The 15,486-nt window shown below is 44.1% G+C and overlaps 1 protein-coding gene across 1 annotated transcript in view; it reads right to left on the reverse strand.

The window, feature by feature from the left end:
- Positions 1–15,486, reverse strand: part of dnah1 (dynein, axonemal, heavy chain 1) — a gene marked incomplete at its 5' end in the record, with an annotated part of 49,208 nt that overhangs the window by 7,505 nt on the left and 26,217 nt on the right. Inside the window, 22 exons of the mRNA XM_080414170.1 lie at positions 424–575; positions 1,035–1,230; positions 1,803–2,028; positions 2,602–2,762; positions 3,440–3,589; positions 4,059–4,178; positions 4,472–4,597; positions 5,825–5,956; positions 6,391–6,582; positions 6,677–6,844; positions 7,138–7,329; positions 7,594–7,779; positions 7,912–8,022; positions 8,969–9,160; positions 9,737–9,908; positions 10,279–10,487; positions 10,583–10,718; positions 11,209–11,405; positions 12,320–12,550; positions 13,162–13,340; positions 13,967–14,140; positions 14,931–15,088. Coding sequence (XP_080270296.1) covers positions 424–575; positions 1,035–1,230; positions 1,803–2,028; positions 2,602–2,762; positions 3,440–3,589; positions 4,059–4,178; positions 4,472–4,597; positions 5,825–5,956; positions 6,391–6,582; positions 6,677–6,844; positions 7,138–7,329; positions 7,594–7,779; positions 7,912–8,022; positions 8,969–9,160; positions 9,737–9,908; positions 10,279–10,487; positions 10,583–10,718; positions 11,209–11,405; positions 12,320–12,550; positions 13,162–13,340; positions 13,967–14,140; positions 14,931–15,088 — 3,760 coding nt within the window. The remainder of the gene's footprint in view (positions 1–423; positions 576–1,034; positions 1,231–1,802; positions 2,029–2,601; positions 2,763–3,439; positions 3,590–4,058; positions 4,179–4,471; positions 4,598–5,824; positions 5,957–6,390; positions 6,583–6,676; positions 6,845–7,137; positions 7,330–7,593; positions 7,780–7,911; positions 8,023–8,968; positions 9,161–9,736; positions 9,909–10,278; positions 10,488–10,582; positions 10,719–11,208; positions 11,406–12,319; positions 12,551–13,161; positions 13,341–13,966; positions 14,141–14,930; positions 15,089–15,486) is intronic.

Here is a 15,486-nt window from a genome sequence, read left to right on the forward strand (position 1 = left end):
CAGTAGCAGCACCCTGACTCTGTTTGAACTGAATGGAACACAACCTTAATTAGTATCATTGGTAGCAACTGTTTACCATACTATTACATGTCAAAATGGCTTCTGTGACCTTCCTTTGACCTTTTTGAACCAAAGGTTAATAGTGTTTTTGGGGTAGCCTACTCATCATACCCACCAAAGTTCATGAAAATACACCATCCCATCTAAAGTTATTTTGCTAGCAGGTAAAAAGACAAACTAAATGGGGTGAAAACACATCCCCATCCAGCTCTGTTGGCAGAGGTACAGCAAGCAAGGATATCTACTTCTAACCGTGGTGATAGGAACTCTCATGAAGGGTGTGTGTGTGTGTGTGTGTGTGTGTGTGTGTGTGTGTGTGTGTGTGTGTGTGTGTGTGTGTGTGTGTGTGTGTGTGTGTGTCACCATATCAATCTTGTTTTGGTTCATCATGATACGAGCAGCCAGGAGGAAGGAGAACATGAGCTTGTGCTTCTCAAACAAGCTGCGACACACGTTGCTGTAGAGGCTGAAGGTGAAGAACCTGTTGATGTTGACCGTTCTCTGTTCCACGGCGTCTGTGAGAGAGATGTCATGCCAGGACAGGACAGGACAGGACAGGACATGACAATGAAAGCAATAAGCCCCAAGAGGCCTTGGGTTACAGTCATTCTAGATCAGCTAAGGAGCGTTGTTAGGCACTCCGTATTGTGCAGAGAACCCCCTTAACTGGTCTAAAAATCACTATAAACCACTGCTTATTGCTTTAATAACATGGTAATCAATATGGCAACATGAAAGTCATAGATATGTACCATTAAAACAGTTTTTTAGATGCCGTGGTAATACAAGGACAGGAATGATCTGTTTTTGTTTTATTAAAAAACAAATCGGCGATCTGACCGTGTAGTGTACACAGTAAAACCCTGAGTGTGAATTGAACACCAGGAGTGTACAAATGGAACCAAATGGACCCATGAGAGTCTTGGTTGCATTTGTACACTTTGGTAGTTACGCGAGGCGTCATGGGACCTCACCTGCTCTCTCAGAGTTGCAGATGGCAGCCAGGAAGATGCTCAGGAACCACTCCAGAGAGTACTGGTACATGGGGTCCACGTTGGACAGGTCGGACACGCAGAAGAAGAGGATCCGCGTGCGCACGGCCACGGGCACGTACTGCAGGCGGGTGGCATCGATGTCCCTCTCCGTCTCCTCTGCCGCCGTCACTTTAGCCTGGTGGTGACATCAGCCGGTGTCACCGGAACATTAGCATATCAACAACACATCGACAGAGTATGCAGATCTGCTGGACGGGGCATTGTCGCCCAGAAATAGTTTAAAATTGTACAGAATTCCCAAATCAGCACATCCCCACACGTTAACAAAGTTCTACGGTGATGATAGTGGCATTGTGCTCTTTACATTATGCTATCTTAGTATTTTAATTCATTCTAAGAGATCAATTTTGTCCTGTGCCAATGATTTCTTTTATCTGCGCATGCTCCTTTAAGGCCCAATCTGGGATTGATTTGAACATATAGTACTGTATAATTTATGGTTATATTCACATACTTAAAGAGTGTATTAATCAAATTAGGTCTGCTTTACACCAATGTAAACAAAGCTATGACAGGTTCTAGTAAAAACATGTGGTAAAAATAAAAAATAAATGGGTGGGACCCATTTATTTACATTTGTATCACTGATTAAGCCTTTAAGAACTGCCATTGTAGAGCCTTGATCAAATGAACACCCAGCTAAGTTATTTATGGATGATGTCGGGTTCCACAAGACAACGGTCTGACCTTGATCTCTCCAGCCTTGACCTTGGAGGCGGCCAGCACTCGGATGAGCTCCTCGTCGTCCACAGGGTTTCCCTCAGAGGAGCTCAGGCGGAACAGGATCTGGTCCTCGATCTCCTTCAGCTCCTGGTTCATCTGAGCGTTGCTGATGATCAGCTGGTTCTTGGCCTCCTCCAGGTCTGGACGCTCCTCAGCCACCACCCGGCCCAGAAGCTGGTCCTCCAAACCACTGGTAACACGCACGCACGTGCACATGCACACACACACACACACACACACACACACACATAACTTCTTTATTTGCGTTCACATTTAACCCATTAAGACCTGAAGAAGCATCTGTGCCACTTTTTCATTTGAGCTAAAAAGCATTATTTTACACTTTAGCTATTCAAAAATAGCAGATCTACAAGCTCGTTGCGCGGCACCGAGTGCCGCGCTACGAGCTTGTAGATCTGCTATTTTTGAAAAATCGAGAAAATGTGTGCAAATTAGTATATTTATATTCTTTTAAAGCGATACATTTTTACTCAAATCTTTGCTTCTGGGGGTCCCTGGAACAACATATTTTGAGATGGGGTCGGTGGCCAAATACATATCATTTTGGGGGTCCTTGACATGAAAAAGTTTGAGCACCACTGATATAGAAACATAGGTTTTTCAGAAAACTCTTGGGATTTAGAAGACATTTTGTAGAAATCGGCTTCAGGTCTTTAACAAGAAATTGGTGTTAAAAACATTGGGTGTCATCACAGCAGAGCAGAATAATGTAACGTCACAGACCTGTTATCAGGCGTGTTACCTGGGTGAGAGGGTGAAGTTGATGAGGGTGACTTTGGTGGAGATCTCTGGCGAGTAATGTGGGTTGGGCAGCTTGGTGGTGATGTACATCTTGAAGTCATTGTGGTAGGGGACGATGGTATCACCCAGCTTCAGCACCATGCCACCCTGCTGCTTGAATGTCTGAGTACCACCACATGCAGACAGCGTGAGTGCTGCTGGACATCATTGCTCGCTAAAGGTTTAGTTTAGCTCCGTCTGTGAACTCAACCATCGCTGTGGCTCCGCGATGGAGCTACAGCGATGATGGGGAGGTCACAGACGGGGCTAGTTATGCTGATACGTCCTTGAGATCATGGATATACAAGTGTGCATGGAGTGTGAGTTAAATGTCTATGTGAGTAGTACCACAACACACTGTACATCATTGTGTGCGACACATTTTGTTTAGAGCCGTCTGTGCCCTCTCCCATCGCTGTAGCTCCGAGATGGGAGAGGTCACAGACAGGGCTAGTTATGCTCTAGCTCTGGTCCATAGCGTTAGGAGTTCTCCGTAACACTATGGGACTGACTATACGTGCAATTTCCTCATTTGAACAGGAGCACCATGTCAACACTTCAGTTAAAATAAACAACATACGTTCGCTACTAACAGAAACAAAGACGGGTTTAAGGTGTTGAATGCCTATTCTCTGCGGTGTTAAGACTCTGGACTCGCGGACCCCCACCTTTTGTGTAAAATCTACTTTACAGTTACATAGTGTTAATGAAAACTAGACACTATGGACCAGAGCTAGTTATGCCTGTACGTTCTTGAAACTATCGATATACAATGTGTGGACGAGTGTGTACGAAATCACCTGTCTCAGTAAGACGGGTTCTAGGGCAGGATCCAAGTCTTCTCCCACGTTCTCCAGTAAGCAAGGTTTACCGAAACGAATGGCGTTCTCGAGGCTACGGAGGAGGTCACGGTCACTGAGCCTCATAATGACCAATCCATTGTCACGCTCCTGGGAGAAAACAGGAAACAACGGTCAGAGGATCATTTGAAGCACCTTCTCGCCAACTTCAACAACATACCCACCATCACCTGATCCCATTTCCATCCATGTTCCTATGTAGTGCTTATTCTGGTTTAATAGATCAGGTAATAGTTCAAGCAGATGCTGTACTATGTCTTGGCAAATACTGATAATGATATGCCATGTACTGTTCAATTACAACCATTAAAGGTGAGGGGAAGGGATATATTGGGGTCTTGTTATGTACTACCGTACTTTCATATTATTACCCCACTGAAACATAAACAAACAATTAGGAAGAATAACAAAAGAAAGTAGTGAGATAAAAAACAACTAAATAGAAATCATACTGTAGGTGTGTATATGCATATCTGTGCATGTACATTTATCTGTGTGTATACTGTACATACAGTATGTCTGTGTACAATCATTATGTTTAATGTCAGATCCTTTTCACCATGTTTTTGATCCACTTGTTGGCCTGTCCCTGTGGGTCGATGAACAGAGCCCAGCGCTGACAGTACTGCGTTATCACACCATTCTCCACTGACAGGCTGTCTTTGGGCAAGCCTGTTATCTGAAAAATACAACACACATGATGAGACAGACAGACAGACACACACAAGCATTCTGTGCATTTATAGGTAGATATCTAACTTTTTCAGGATTCAAATAAAAAAATACCAAAAGTAGCAGATCTACAAGCTCGTCGAGCTTGTGGATCTGCTACTTTTGATGCTTTTGTGTGACGCAGTAGTATGAGCAAGTAGGGCGTTAATTTACCAAAAAACACAAAAATATTTCCGACCGACAACAGCAATATGTAATTTAATCAAAAAATGTATATCCCATTAAAGGCTCTTTGCGGACCTGCCAGGAGCGGATCTGCACCGGGTCTCCCAGGGTACTGATCAGGTCAGGTTGGTCCGTGTGAGGAACACTCAGCTGTTTGAATCCACACAGCCATTCCTCCACCATCGACTCTCTGTACTCCCCCTGAACACACAGACACAATGCATGGCATCATAGTAACAAAACCTCCCTGAACACACAGACACAATGCATGGCATCATAGTAACAAAACCTCCCTGAACACACAGACACAATGCATGGTATCATACAAACAAAACCTCCCTGAACACACAGACACAATGCATGGTATCATACAAACAAAACCTCCCTGAACACACAGACACAATGCATGGTATCATACAAACAAAACCTCCCTGAACACACAGACACAATGCATGGTATCATACAAACAAAACCTCCCTGAACACACAGACACAATGCATGGTTTCATAGTAACAAAACCTCCCTGAACACACAGACACAATGCATGGTTTCATAGTAACAAAACCTCCCTGAACACACAGACACAATGCATGGCATCATATAACAAAACCTCCCTGAACACACAGACACAATGCATGGCATCATAGTAACAAAACCTCCCTGAACACACAGACACAATACATGGCATCATAGTAACAAAACCTCCCTGAACACACAGACACAATACATGGCATCATATGAACAAAACCTCCCTGAACACGCTCTTAATCCAGAGCAATTTACAGTAAGCAAAGTAAACACAAGGTAATACATCAAATGCATAGAAATAGTAATCTAGGGTCATAGGTAAACCAAGAGCCTATCATCAGTCTAAACAGTATAATATCAAAAAGATGATTCATTCTGTACATTGAAACTATACAAACTATAGGATGCCAGGTCAACAAGTGAGCCTGGCATCTGCCTACATAACATGCTATCTAAATGACATTTTAACTTTTGCATAAGCCTGCAAGTTCGTCAAGGCTAGGGCAAGTGCTACGGCCTAAGGTGGAGTCTGAAGAGGTGAGTCTTCAGATTACGGCGGAAGATTGAGAGTGAGTCTGCAGTTCTAACTGCAATGGGGAGTTCGTTCCACAGTTTGGGAGCCAATTTATACTCCATTGCACGACGGTGTCGCTTGCCAACAAGAAAAGATCTTAAAGCTAACAACGTGTCGCACAAATTGAGATTAATACTGTAAAACTTTTTTTCAAAAACAGCAGTTCACAGTGTATGCTTGTAGATGTCCTATTTTCACTAAATGTATATGGGGCTTCAGTGGTTAATTTGGCTACATGGTTAATGCATGGTGGTGGAAAACATTACGATGTGTTACAATAAAATGTTTCGCTTATCAATAGAAAGTTACGTCCACAACCCACTTACAGTGAAGGGTCCAAGGTAGGCGATGTATCCTGCAGACAGAAGCACGTCTCCTGCTAGGTTATTGACCATGTACTCCAGATGATGCATGCTCTCCTTCCAACGCACCTTCTCATCCGCCAGACCACCTATAAGCTACAAAGAGGCAACACATCATCACACTGGAACACCCACATGGTGGAATGGGAAATTGGCTTAATGAAAAATTGGGGGGGGAAAAGGGGGTCAAATTTGTGTGACATGTGGGACGTTCAATGTTTGTGAGACATTTACATGTTTTATTTATTTTTGGCATGTTCATGATTAACTGGTTGCCATGTCTGACTGAAACAGAAAAAAAGGCTTTCAGGTAACGCTCACTTGAAAGGTTGCAGTCCGGAAGGCAATAATACAGATTTGTGGATAGTGCATGATTTTGACAAATTGATTTAGACAAAATATCAATATGTAGTTTTAACAGCCAACAATACACACTTCTCCATGAGCTACTTGTGTACCTTTCGCTGGTCATGATCAAATAAAATAAGCCTTCTGATCTATTACATTTTCCGTCTATCGTTGTATCTGACCTTGTCTGCTCGGACCAGGCGGCCCTCACACAGCTGGCACTTGTTGTCCAGCTCGTCTCTCTTCGCCAGACAGTCGTGGTACTTGGCCTGCAAGGTGGCGATGCCCTCCTCCACCGCCGTCAGCTTGGCCTTGGCCTGGTCCACGATGCTCTGGGTCACTGCCAGGTCTTCCTGAGCTTCCCGGAGAGCTTGCTGTATACAAACGCAGCGGCATTGGTATTAAGTTAACCACACAAATATGTCTCGCGAGGATAAACAAGCCAGCAACAGATTTGAAAATATTTACCCTTTTGGGCTCCACTGCCTTGGCTATGAAGTGGTACGTATGCATGGCGCGCACCCACTGGCAAATGGAGGTACAGGCCTTGGACACCTTGGCAATGGATGCCGGCTGGAACTCCTCATTATCGATGTAGGGTTGAATTGATCTGATCACAGTATCTGGAATATTATCCTGCAGGAAAAAATAAATAAATGCAGAGTTAAGTACAATGTTATTGATCATTACAAACACACTACCGGTATATACACAGCATATACTGTAGCTTACAAAAGGTGCTTTTGTAAACAAAAAGTGCTTGTCATAGTCATAGGTAAACCAGACACCGCAACAGAACAAATAGGAACCAAGATTTTTTCAGTTTTCAGTTTTCAGAAAACTGTTAAAGTGGCAACATGAAGGAAACAACTGTAAGCGTATATATGATATTGTATGAAAACAGTATATAACTCTATATGCTCCTCTACCTTATCGAACTTGAACAGGCCCTCCAGAAACCTGCCAGGATCCTGCAGCAGGCCCTTGCCAGGCTCCCAGTAGTCATCCACCTTGGTGCCAGGCTTCTCTCCAGGCACCTTCTTGGGCTTGATGCCTTTCATGATGCACACGGCCTCAATAACCAGCCTCACCCCTTGGGGAGGTCGCTGCAGGGCTCGTATCTAAAGAAACACACACACACAGTCTGTGACAACTCCTTTGATACTGATCGCCAAGTCGTATTCTTAACCACACTAGCGTCCTTATTCTGGGCGTATCATAATAGGCAAACATTCTGTGAAAATAGCCGATCTGCAAGCTCAGAACGCTTCGCAATATGACACATTGTGAGCTGTGAGGAAGGCCCTCAAGTACAGACCCCTGGGAGGGAGTATATAGGGTTTTTAAGTGGTTAACAAAGCATGGGGGTGGTCTAAATCTCTGACCTCAGTGATGTCGTTCTTGTTGAGGGACTTGAGGCTGGCTAGGGCGGCGTCCAGGGCCGGCAGAGCCTCGTCCAGGTCTTTCTGGGCGTCCTCGGCGATGGCCGCTGCAACGCGAGCTTTCTCTGAGGCTTTGGCCTCCTCGGCCTGCACCGCGGTGCGAGTCTCCTCTGCCACCACGGTGTCTTCCTGGAAAAACAGACCCACGTCAAAGACACAGGACATCAAGGCTGGGTCAGTTCTATCGGGGGACGAAGAAGACTCTAGACATCGATGTTAACTAAGGACAGTGTATCGTCCTGCATATTTCCTGTGTCTTACTTTGATCTTCTCCATGGTGACCACGGTGTCTTTGGCCGCTTCCTCCAGCATGGGTCTCATTGTCTCCAGCTCCTCTTGCATCTTACTCACGTCCTCTGCTGTGCTAAGGAGCTACGGGATCACAATACAGTGCTGATTAGACACCACAGTCACACTGTCCAACACGATCACTAAGTGTACTACTGATTCACTTGAACCGTAGCATCCCTATTCTGGGACGAACATTCGGCGAAGATCTACCAACTTATAAATCGGACATTTTCAGCGAAGACATTTCGTGTAGAATGAAAACAGGAGGGGGCCAAATAAGCCCTGGGTTACTCGCCTCTCCATTGGCTTCAAGCATAAAATAAAAGTTTTAACAAGTTAAATATTTCAAAAAAGTATATGTGTGATTTGCATCTGCAGATAGAAATGTGTGGTGTAATCATTTTGTGCTGGCCTCATCCTTGAATGTTGTACAAAGGAGATATTTAGTTGATTAAAAAGTTCAAAAAGAACATCTGGAGACAGACAGACTCCCTTTCGAACGGAGATAAACAAGCTCTTTCAAAGTATAGGAGCTCATGGTCTCTTCTTAGATAAGGAGAGGAACCGTATGAAACAGCTGCCTGTTATTCACTCATTGAACATGGATAAAGGAATTCTTCAGGTGGGGGTAGAGGTTCTCTATTTGGAACTTATAGCCCAGGGGTTCTCAAACTTTTTAAATTCAAGGAACCCCAGTTTGACATTTGACATTTAGGTCATGGACCCCCATAACTGAGTGTACAAGAGTGTCCATTTTTGTCCATTCTTGTAGTACAGACCTTTTAGGGTCAATTTAGTTCCAAACTATCCGTAATTTAGCTGGGGACCCCCTTGAAGCCCTTCAAGGACCCCTGGGGGTCCCCAGACCCCACTTTGAGCATCATTACTAGCCTATATGTAAGACATATTGTAAACTCTAACTAAATAATTTGCCGGGCCAGATATCATCGGTGTTGCCTAACAAGATTAGCCCTGGACAGTCACACAGACATTTCTGTATCCGTTTTCCTCCTATCCAGCGACTAACCTTGTCTAGACCAGTCTTCATGCGCTGGCGGGCGCTGTGTAACTCCTGCTTCTTCTGTCCAATGAGAGCAGAGAAGATGCTGAGCAGCTCCAGGTAGCTCTTGGGTGTGACGTAGTTGTGACGAGACAACTCGGCCAGATACTGCTCACACTTCCTGGAAACCATCTGGTGGATCTCCACACACATCAAGGTCTGGTAGGGAGAACAAGTTCAGAAGAGAGGTCACACAAAAGACATTTCCTGAGTTGAACCACTTAGCCCATTAAGACCTGAGGCCGATTCTACAAATGTCTTCTAAATCCTTTTTTGTTATATCAGTGATTCTCAATTTTTTTCATGTCAAGGACACCCAAAATTATATGTATTTGGCCACGGAACCCCATCTCAAAATATTTGGTTTCAGGGACCCCCAAAAGCAAAGATTTGAGTAAGAAATGTTCGCTTTAAAAAATGTATGTATCAAAAGATTTGCACAAATCTTCAAGATTTTTCTAAAATACAAATTCTAATCTACAAATTTCGTGAGCTTGTTTATCTACTATTTTTGAATACCGTAGCCAAAGAAATACTGTAGAAAAAAAGCACTACAAACGTATTTCACAAACACAAGCCAGCCGAGGGCAATTCTGCTCCACAGGTTGCATTTATTTCAGGAATGTATTGAAATAAAGGAAGCTAGTGCATAAGGCTTTGTCAAGACACACACGCACAAGCATGCACGCGCACACACACACACACACACACACACACACACACACACACACTCACCAGACCCTTCGTGGCTGTGGCACTGGCTTCCAGCCCAGGTAGCTCATTGAGGACGGACGCAGCCACAGACTGCAGTGCCTCCTCAGGCCAGGCGCTGAACCAGTCTATGGTACAGCAGGTCACCAGGGAGGGGAACTGTCTGAGCCGCGCGCGGAACACCTCTCCTATAGGACTGGAGAGGGAGAGGTGAAGAGTGAGATTAATGACAGGGGTGGTAATAAGTAGTGGTGCAACAGTTAATCAAACTAATCCATTTGTATAATCGATTTTTCCCAAAATATGGAAAATAGCAGTTCTACAAAGTCGTTGTGAGCGTTGTGGGCGTTGTGAGCTTGTAGATGGACTATTTTCTTTTATTGTGCGACAGCGTTGTAGTATAACATAGGGCTTTTTTTGTTAATCGGGGTCGATTTGTTAATAAAAAGAACGAATTTAATCGTATCATTCGATGAATCGAAAAATAATCAATAGAATAATTGCTAAGAAGATAGTTGTAGCCCCAATAATAATATGATGGAGATGTGGGGGGGTGGGGGACTCACCTCATGCAGAGCACGGTATGGATGTTCCTGCGGACCCTCCTGATGTAAGCAGCCATGAGGTTGGCTTTAGTGGGCTGCAGGCCCAGGTCCTGCACCACCGGCTTCATGGCGGTCAGGATGCGCTCCTGCTCATCAGACGCATACAGGTTGGGAACGTCGCCCGAGTTCAGGATGCTGTTCACATCCTCCAGGAAAGACTCACTCTTGATCTGGAGCAACGATGAGCACACGTAACAGATCAAACAGTGGCTGGACAACAGGTCTCAGAGCATCTTTACGAGTAGACGGTAGACTAGGACTTTACCTGTGTGTCTACAAAGAGGAAGGTGATCTGCTGGTTTCGCAGGCCAGCCTTCAACATGATACTCTTGATGTCCTCCCTCCACTCTGAGTGGCCATAGCTTTTAGACAGCTCAATCTGGAAACACTCGTATTCTGACCTGCAGGAATGGCAGGACAGTACGTGGCATTGTGAAGACTGCACAGAAACATCATTCATAAAGCATTAAGCAAATGTATGAAATGCTGCAAATGCTGCAATCCATAACTTTTATGTCCGACCTGAGCTCCCCCCCACCCCCCGCGTGAGCACCGAAATATATTCTTTTTGATGATTGCCTCATTAACCATTAACCATCGCATGATGGGTGAATATGCGGCGAAAATAACCAATCTACAAGCCATCACAACGCAACCCGTTGTGAGCTTATAGATCGCCATTTACTCTTCGGGGACCCCAGTAAGTGAAGTATATAAGGTTTAAGTAGTTAGAAACAACAAAAATTCAATTCATGATGTTAGAGGTAAATGCTATAATTTTGTGCAACAATATAGGTATGTCTTATCTTTACAATGCAATGAAATCTAAAAAATGCACAGGTTTACATAAGAGCAGTGTGTGTTTGGACAGATGTAGTATGGGAGTCTCACATGTATGAGGCCAGCTTGGTGAGGGACTGGCGCCCGCTGCCGCCCACTCCCAGCAGCAGGGCATTGCCCAGGGGCTGGCGCAGGATGCGGCTGATACGGCACACGTGTTGGATGGCGTCCATGAAGAGCACAAGCTTCATCTTGGTGTCGCTGACCTGGTTGTAGTCCTCCATGTATTCCTCCATCACTCTGACCAACTACCGGTGGTGGAAAAATTACTCACATATAAATGCACCATTTACCATTTAAAAGTCTGGGTTTCAAACTTTACTTGAGTAAAAGTACAAAAGTATTGGTATCAAAATGTTCTTAAAGAACCAAAAGTAGAAAGTATTCATTGTGCAGTTTTGAAATGTATAAAATCTATTAAAATATTTTGAAAATAGCAGATCGGCTATTTTCAAATGGCCAAAATGTATATAGGGCTGAAGTGGTTAATTGTTTTGTAATAATAATCCAAATCTACAAAGTAGCTAGTAATTAAAGTTTTGAAATAATTGTAGTGGAGTAAAAAGTACAATCTTTGCCTTTGAGATGTAGGGAGTATAAGTAAAAGTACAGAACATTGGAAACACTCCACTAAAGTAAAAAATACCTCAAAATTGTACTTAAGTACAGTACTTGGGTTACTTTACACCACTGCCAACTACAGAATACAATGTGACGTCACTGACAGCACATTTGTAAACCCAAGATGCATCGTTATTATGACTCTAATCAGCTACTGTAGCTTATCATTAGGATCGTTTTCTAGAACCGTGTGCTTGCTTTACAGAGATGATAATCAATGAGGCATGCAGTCTGTTGTGGAATGAATTGCCAACAAAAACATTTAATTGATGAGGAACAGAGAAAAATAAAACAAAACGCAGCTGGCTAATACTTTGTCATACAACAAATGGCAAAAATAGCAGAGCTTGCAGATCTGCTATTTTTTTGAATATTTATAATGTTTTGGAGGAAAAAATAGTTTATTTGAAAATTTTTGAAGATTATAATGACGTATTTAATTAATGACATGCCCAAAATAGGGATGCCAGGGTTAATGTGGTTCAACAAAAGAAAGAAGATTCTTATTCTGCATCGGATAGATTGCGAGCGAAACCGTCACCTTTTCTCTGTCGTCTATGAACGTGTAGACTTTCTTGTCAGCTCCAGGGATCATGAAATCTCCGTACAGAACAGGCTGGCGGGGCACGGCCTCTTCAAAACTGCAGCCAAACCCCTGAATCTGGGCCTGCAGGAGCCTGTGGAACCAGCCCCTGTCCTCGGCGCTCACCAGACGGTCCTGGAACACCCTGCAGCTCTCATGGTACCACAGCCGCAGCAGCTGGAGCTCGTCCTGAAAAATGATCACAGAAAGGATGGCAGTGGTGTAAAGTAACTAAGTACATGTACTCAAGTATTGTACTTAAGTACAATTTTGAGGTACTTTTACTTTACTGGAGTATTTCCAATTGTCTATACTTTTACTTCTACTCCACTACATCTCAGAGGCAACGGTACGTCTACGGGCAATAACCCCAGGTTTGCAACTACTTTCGCCTGCGCACTTCACCACCGGGTATGGACTACTTCTAAATAAGCGGAGTGACCCACCTGTCACTCACTTTCAGGACCCTCCCATGCAACAGCTACAACCACTTGCTCTATCGCAAGCACCATGTCGCTTCCTGAGTCTTAGGACGGTCTGCCTTCCACTCACCCGATTGGACAAAGGGGGAAAAGCAGCATAGAGCGCATAAACGCAAGGTGTGCGCGACAAGCGGAAAGATGCGCTCTTGCGTGAATCCACGCATTTACATTGACAAAGCATTGGCAGATTCCACCCCAGAGTTAAAATAATGCGGTGGGACCGCGCCCTAACAGAGTAGCCTACTTCTACATTGCAGTATTGATACTTTTGCTCAAGTAAAACAATTGAGTACTTTTCCCACCACTGGTTAAAACTACCTCTATCATGCCAGCCTCAGCCATGAGAACCCCCTGGAAGACCTTGGAGATGTCTCTGAGGTTGAAGGTGTAATGTGACTTGGCTGGTGTTGGGAGGAGCTGGGAGGTGATGGTCGAGTAGACTCTGATGGTGGCGTCCACGAGAGGCTCGTTCAGTGGCTGGAGGGCTGGCACAGCCTCTGATAACAGACACACATTAGAGTAGCATAGAATAGAGTCAAAATGAATTGTCACATCACAGGTTTGCAGGTATAAAGAAGTGGGTGACATAATTTCTTGTGTGTGTGTGTGTGTGCGCACGGCACGCTCCATCATTTGTTGTTTGAATTATTATTACAAAACATATACATTAACCACTTCAGCCCTTTGGCTTTTTGAAAATCTTGATCTGCTATTTTCAAAAGAATTTAAAACATTTCATACATATGATACATTGTGAAACGGGACATTCTGCATAGTGAGCACTTTTACTTTTGGTACTTTAAGTATGCCAATACCTTTGTACTTTTACTCAAGTAAATTTGATTACTAGACTTTTACTTGTAACAGAGTGTTTCTACATTGCAGTATTGATACTTTTACTTAAAGTAAAGAAATGTAGTACTTGTTCCACTACTGCATAAACATGCGCCATGAGGCGAGATTAAAAGTAGCAGCAGATGCAGTGTTCAAAAGGGTCAGTTCCCTACAACAGTGTAACAAGTATATGGGACATAGGGACATAAGGTCTTTGTGCAACAAGAAAAGGTAAATCCACATAAGGAGGTCCCGGGTGGAATTAAATACACAAGCCACACTGACTCACCCATCCAGCTGCCCAGAATGGTGGAGAATATATTCTTCATGCTATCGTCGTCCATCTCCGTGAAGGACAGCAAGTTGAAGTGGCGCGTGAAGCGCTGAGTGATGGGGTTTCGGCCTCCCCCGGGGGTCCCCATGGCACACGCAAAGTTGATGTCCACTACATGTTTGAACGTCCCTGTAGGACAGAGGCAGGAGAAGAGACAGTCCATAGGGTGGTTTCACAAAGCCAATATTACTGTAGGAGCACCAGTAAAACAAGTGAACATTTACATAGGACCTCCATCGACTGGAGTCCCCCAGGGGTCTATACTTGGTACCCTCCTTTGTTTCCCCTCTTCACCAAATGTCTTTGTCGAAAATAGCTGATCTATAAAAGCTCAAACCCGTCGCAACGCGGCGGGTTGAGAGCTTGTAGATCAGCTATTTTCGACAAATGTTTGCCAATTCAGCTGAATGTTCACCTATTATGACCTCCCCAGAACAGGGACGTTAGGCATAGCGAGCTCATCTGTTACAAGTAAAAAAATAAAACAAGTTCAAAACCCCAAGCTCATAGCGCATATCTGCTATATATCTGCTATTTTTTTTATAGCCAAAGAAATCTAAAATGACACAGATGCGTTCCCGGTCTTAAAGGGTTGAGGGAGCAAGAAAAAGGAAGAAATTGGGTCTAATACAGAATAGTTAGTGGAATGAAGGCACTGGAGCAACTGGGTCAGTTGGAGTCTTTTTTCCTTTATTAACAGAGTGCAAAGATGGAACATTTCGATGTTACTGCATCTTTATCAGGTCATCAATACCTGACGTAGATGTAGTAACGTCGAAACATGCCTTCATTCCACTTGCCTTATGTGTCTTGCTCCTGAGATGCACCGGGCCAGCCTGAACTTGGCTTAAGGCGCAGCGTTACCCCCTTCGTTACAGAATTAAGTTTATCTTTGAATTAAGTTCCGCTGGTCTCTCACCGATGTGTTTCCTGTCATACCAGCCTCCATGGTCCATCCACTGGCGCAGCAGCTCAATGGGAGGCTGGGCTCCGTAGGTCTCCAACATGGGCATGTTTAGATCATCAATGAAGAAGATGAAATTCTTCCCCACTGGAGGCCCAAACACACCCTTACGCCTGGAACAAACACACAAGTGTGTGTGTGTCATTAGTTGAGCCACATAGCAAAACTATTATAAAGCGGTGTGTGTGTGTGTGTGTGTGTGTGTGTGTGTGTGTGTGTGTGTGTGTGTGTGTGTGTGTGTGTGTGTGTGTGTGTGTGTGTGCGTGTGCGTGCGACTATGCATGCATGCGTGCGTGTGTGTGTCCAATGACTCAAAACCAAATCACAACTAAAGTCCATGAAACTTCACATATTATTGTAGCGCTTTAACTCAATATCTGACATGGTGTTATTTGAGGGTCAAACTACGCAGCTCAACTATGCACACCTCAAGGCTGGCCTTGTCGTACTGTTGACTGAGTCCAAATAACTTTGTTATACAGTAAGATTCTGTTCATTCAGATGGATCCGT

The sequence above is a fragment of the Gymnoscopelus braueri genome, assembly GCF_963280865.1.
Source record: "Gymnoscopelus braueri genome assembly, chromosome: 19".
Classification (NCBI taxonomy): domain Eukaryota; kingdom Metazoa; phylum Chordata; class Actinopteri; order Myctophiformes; family Myctophidae; genus Gymnoscopelus; species Gymnoscopelus braueri.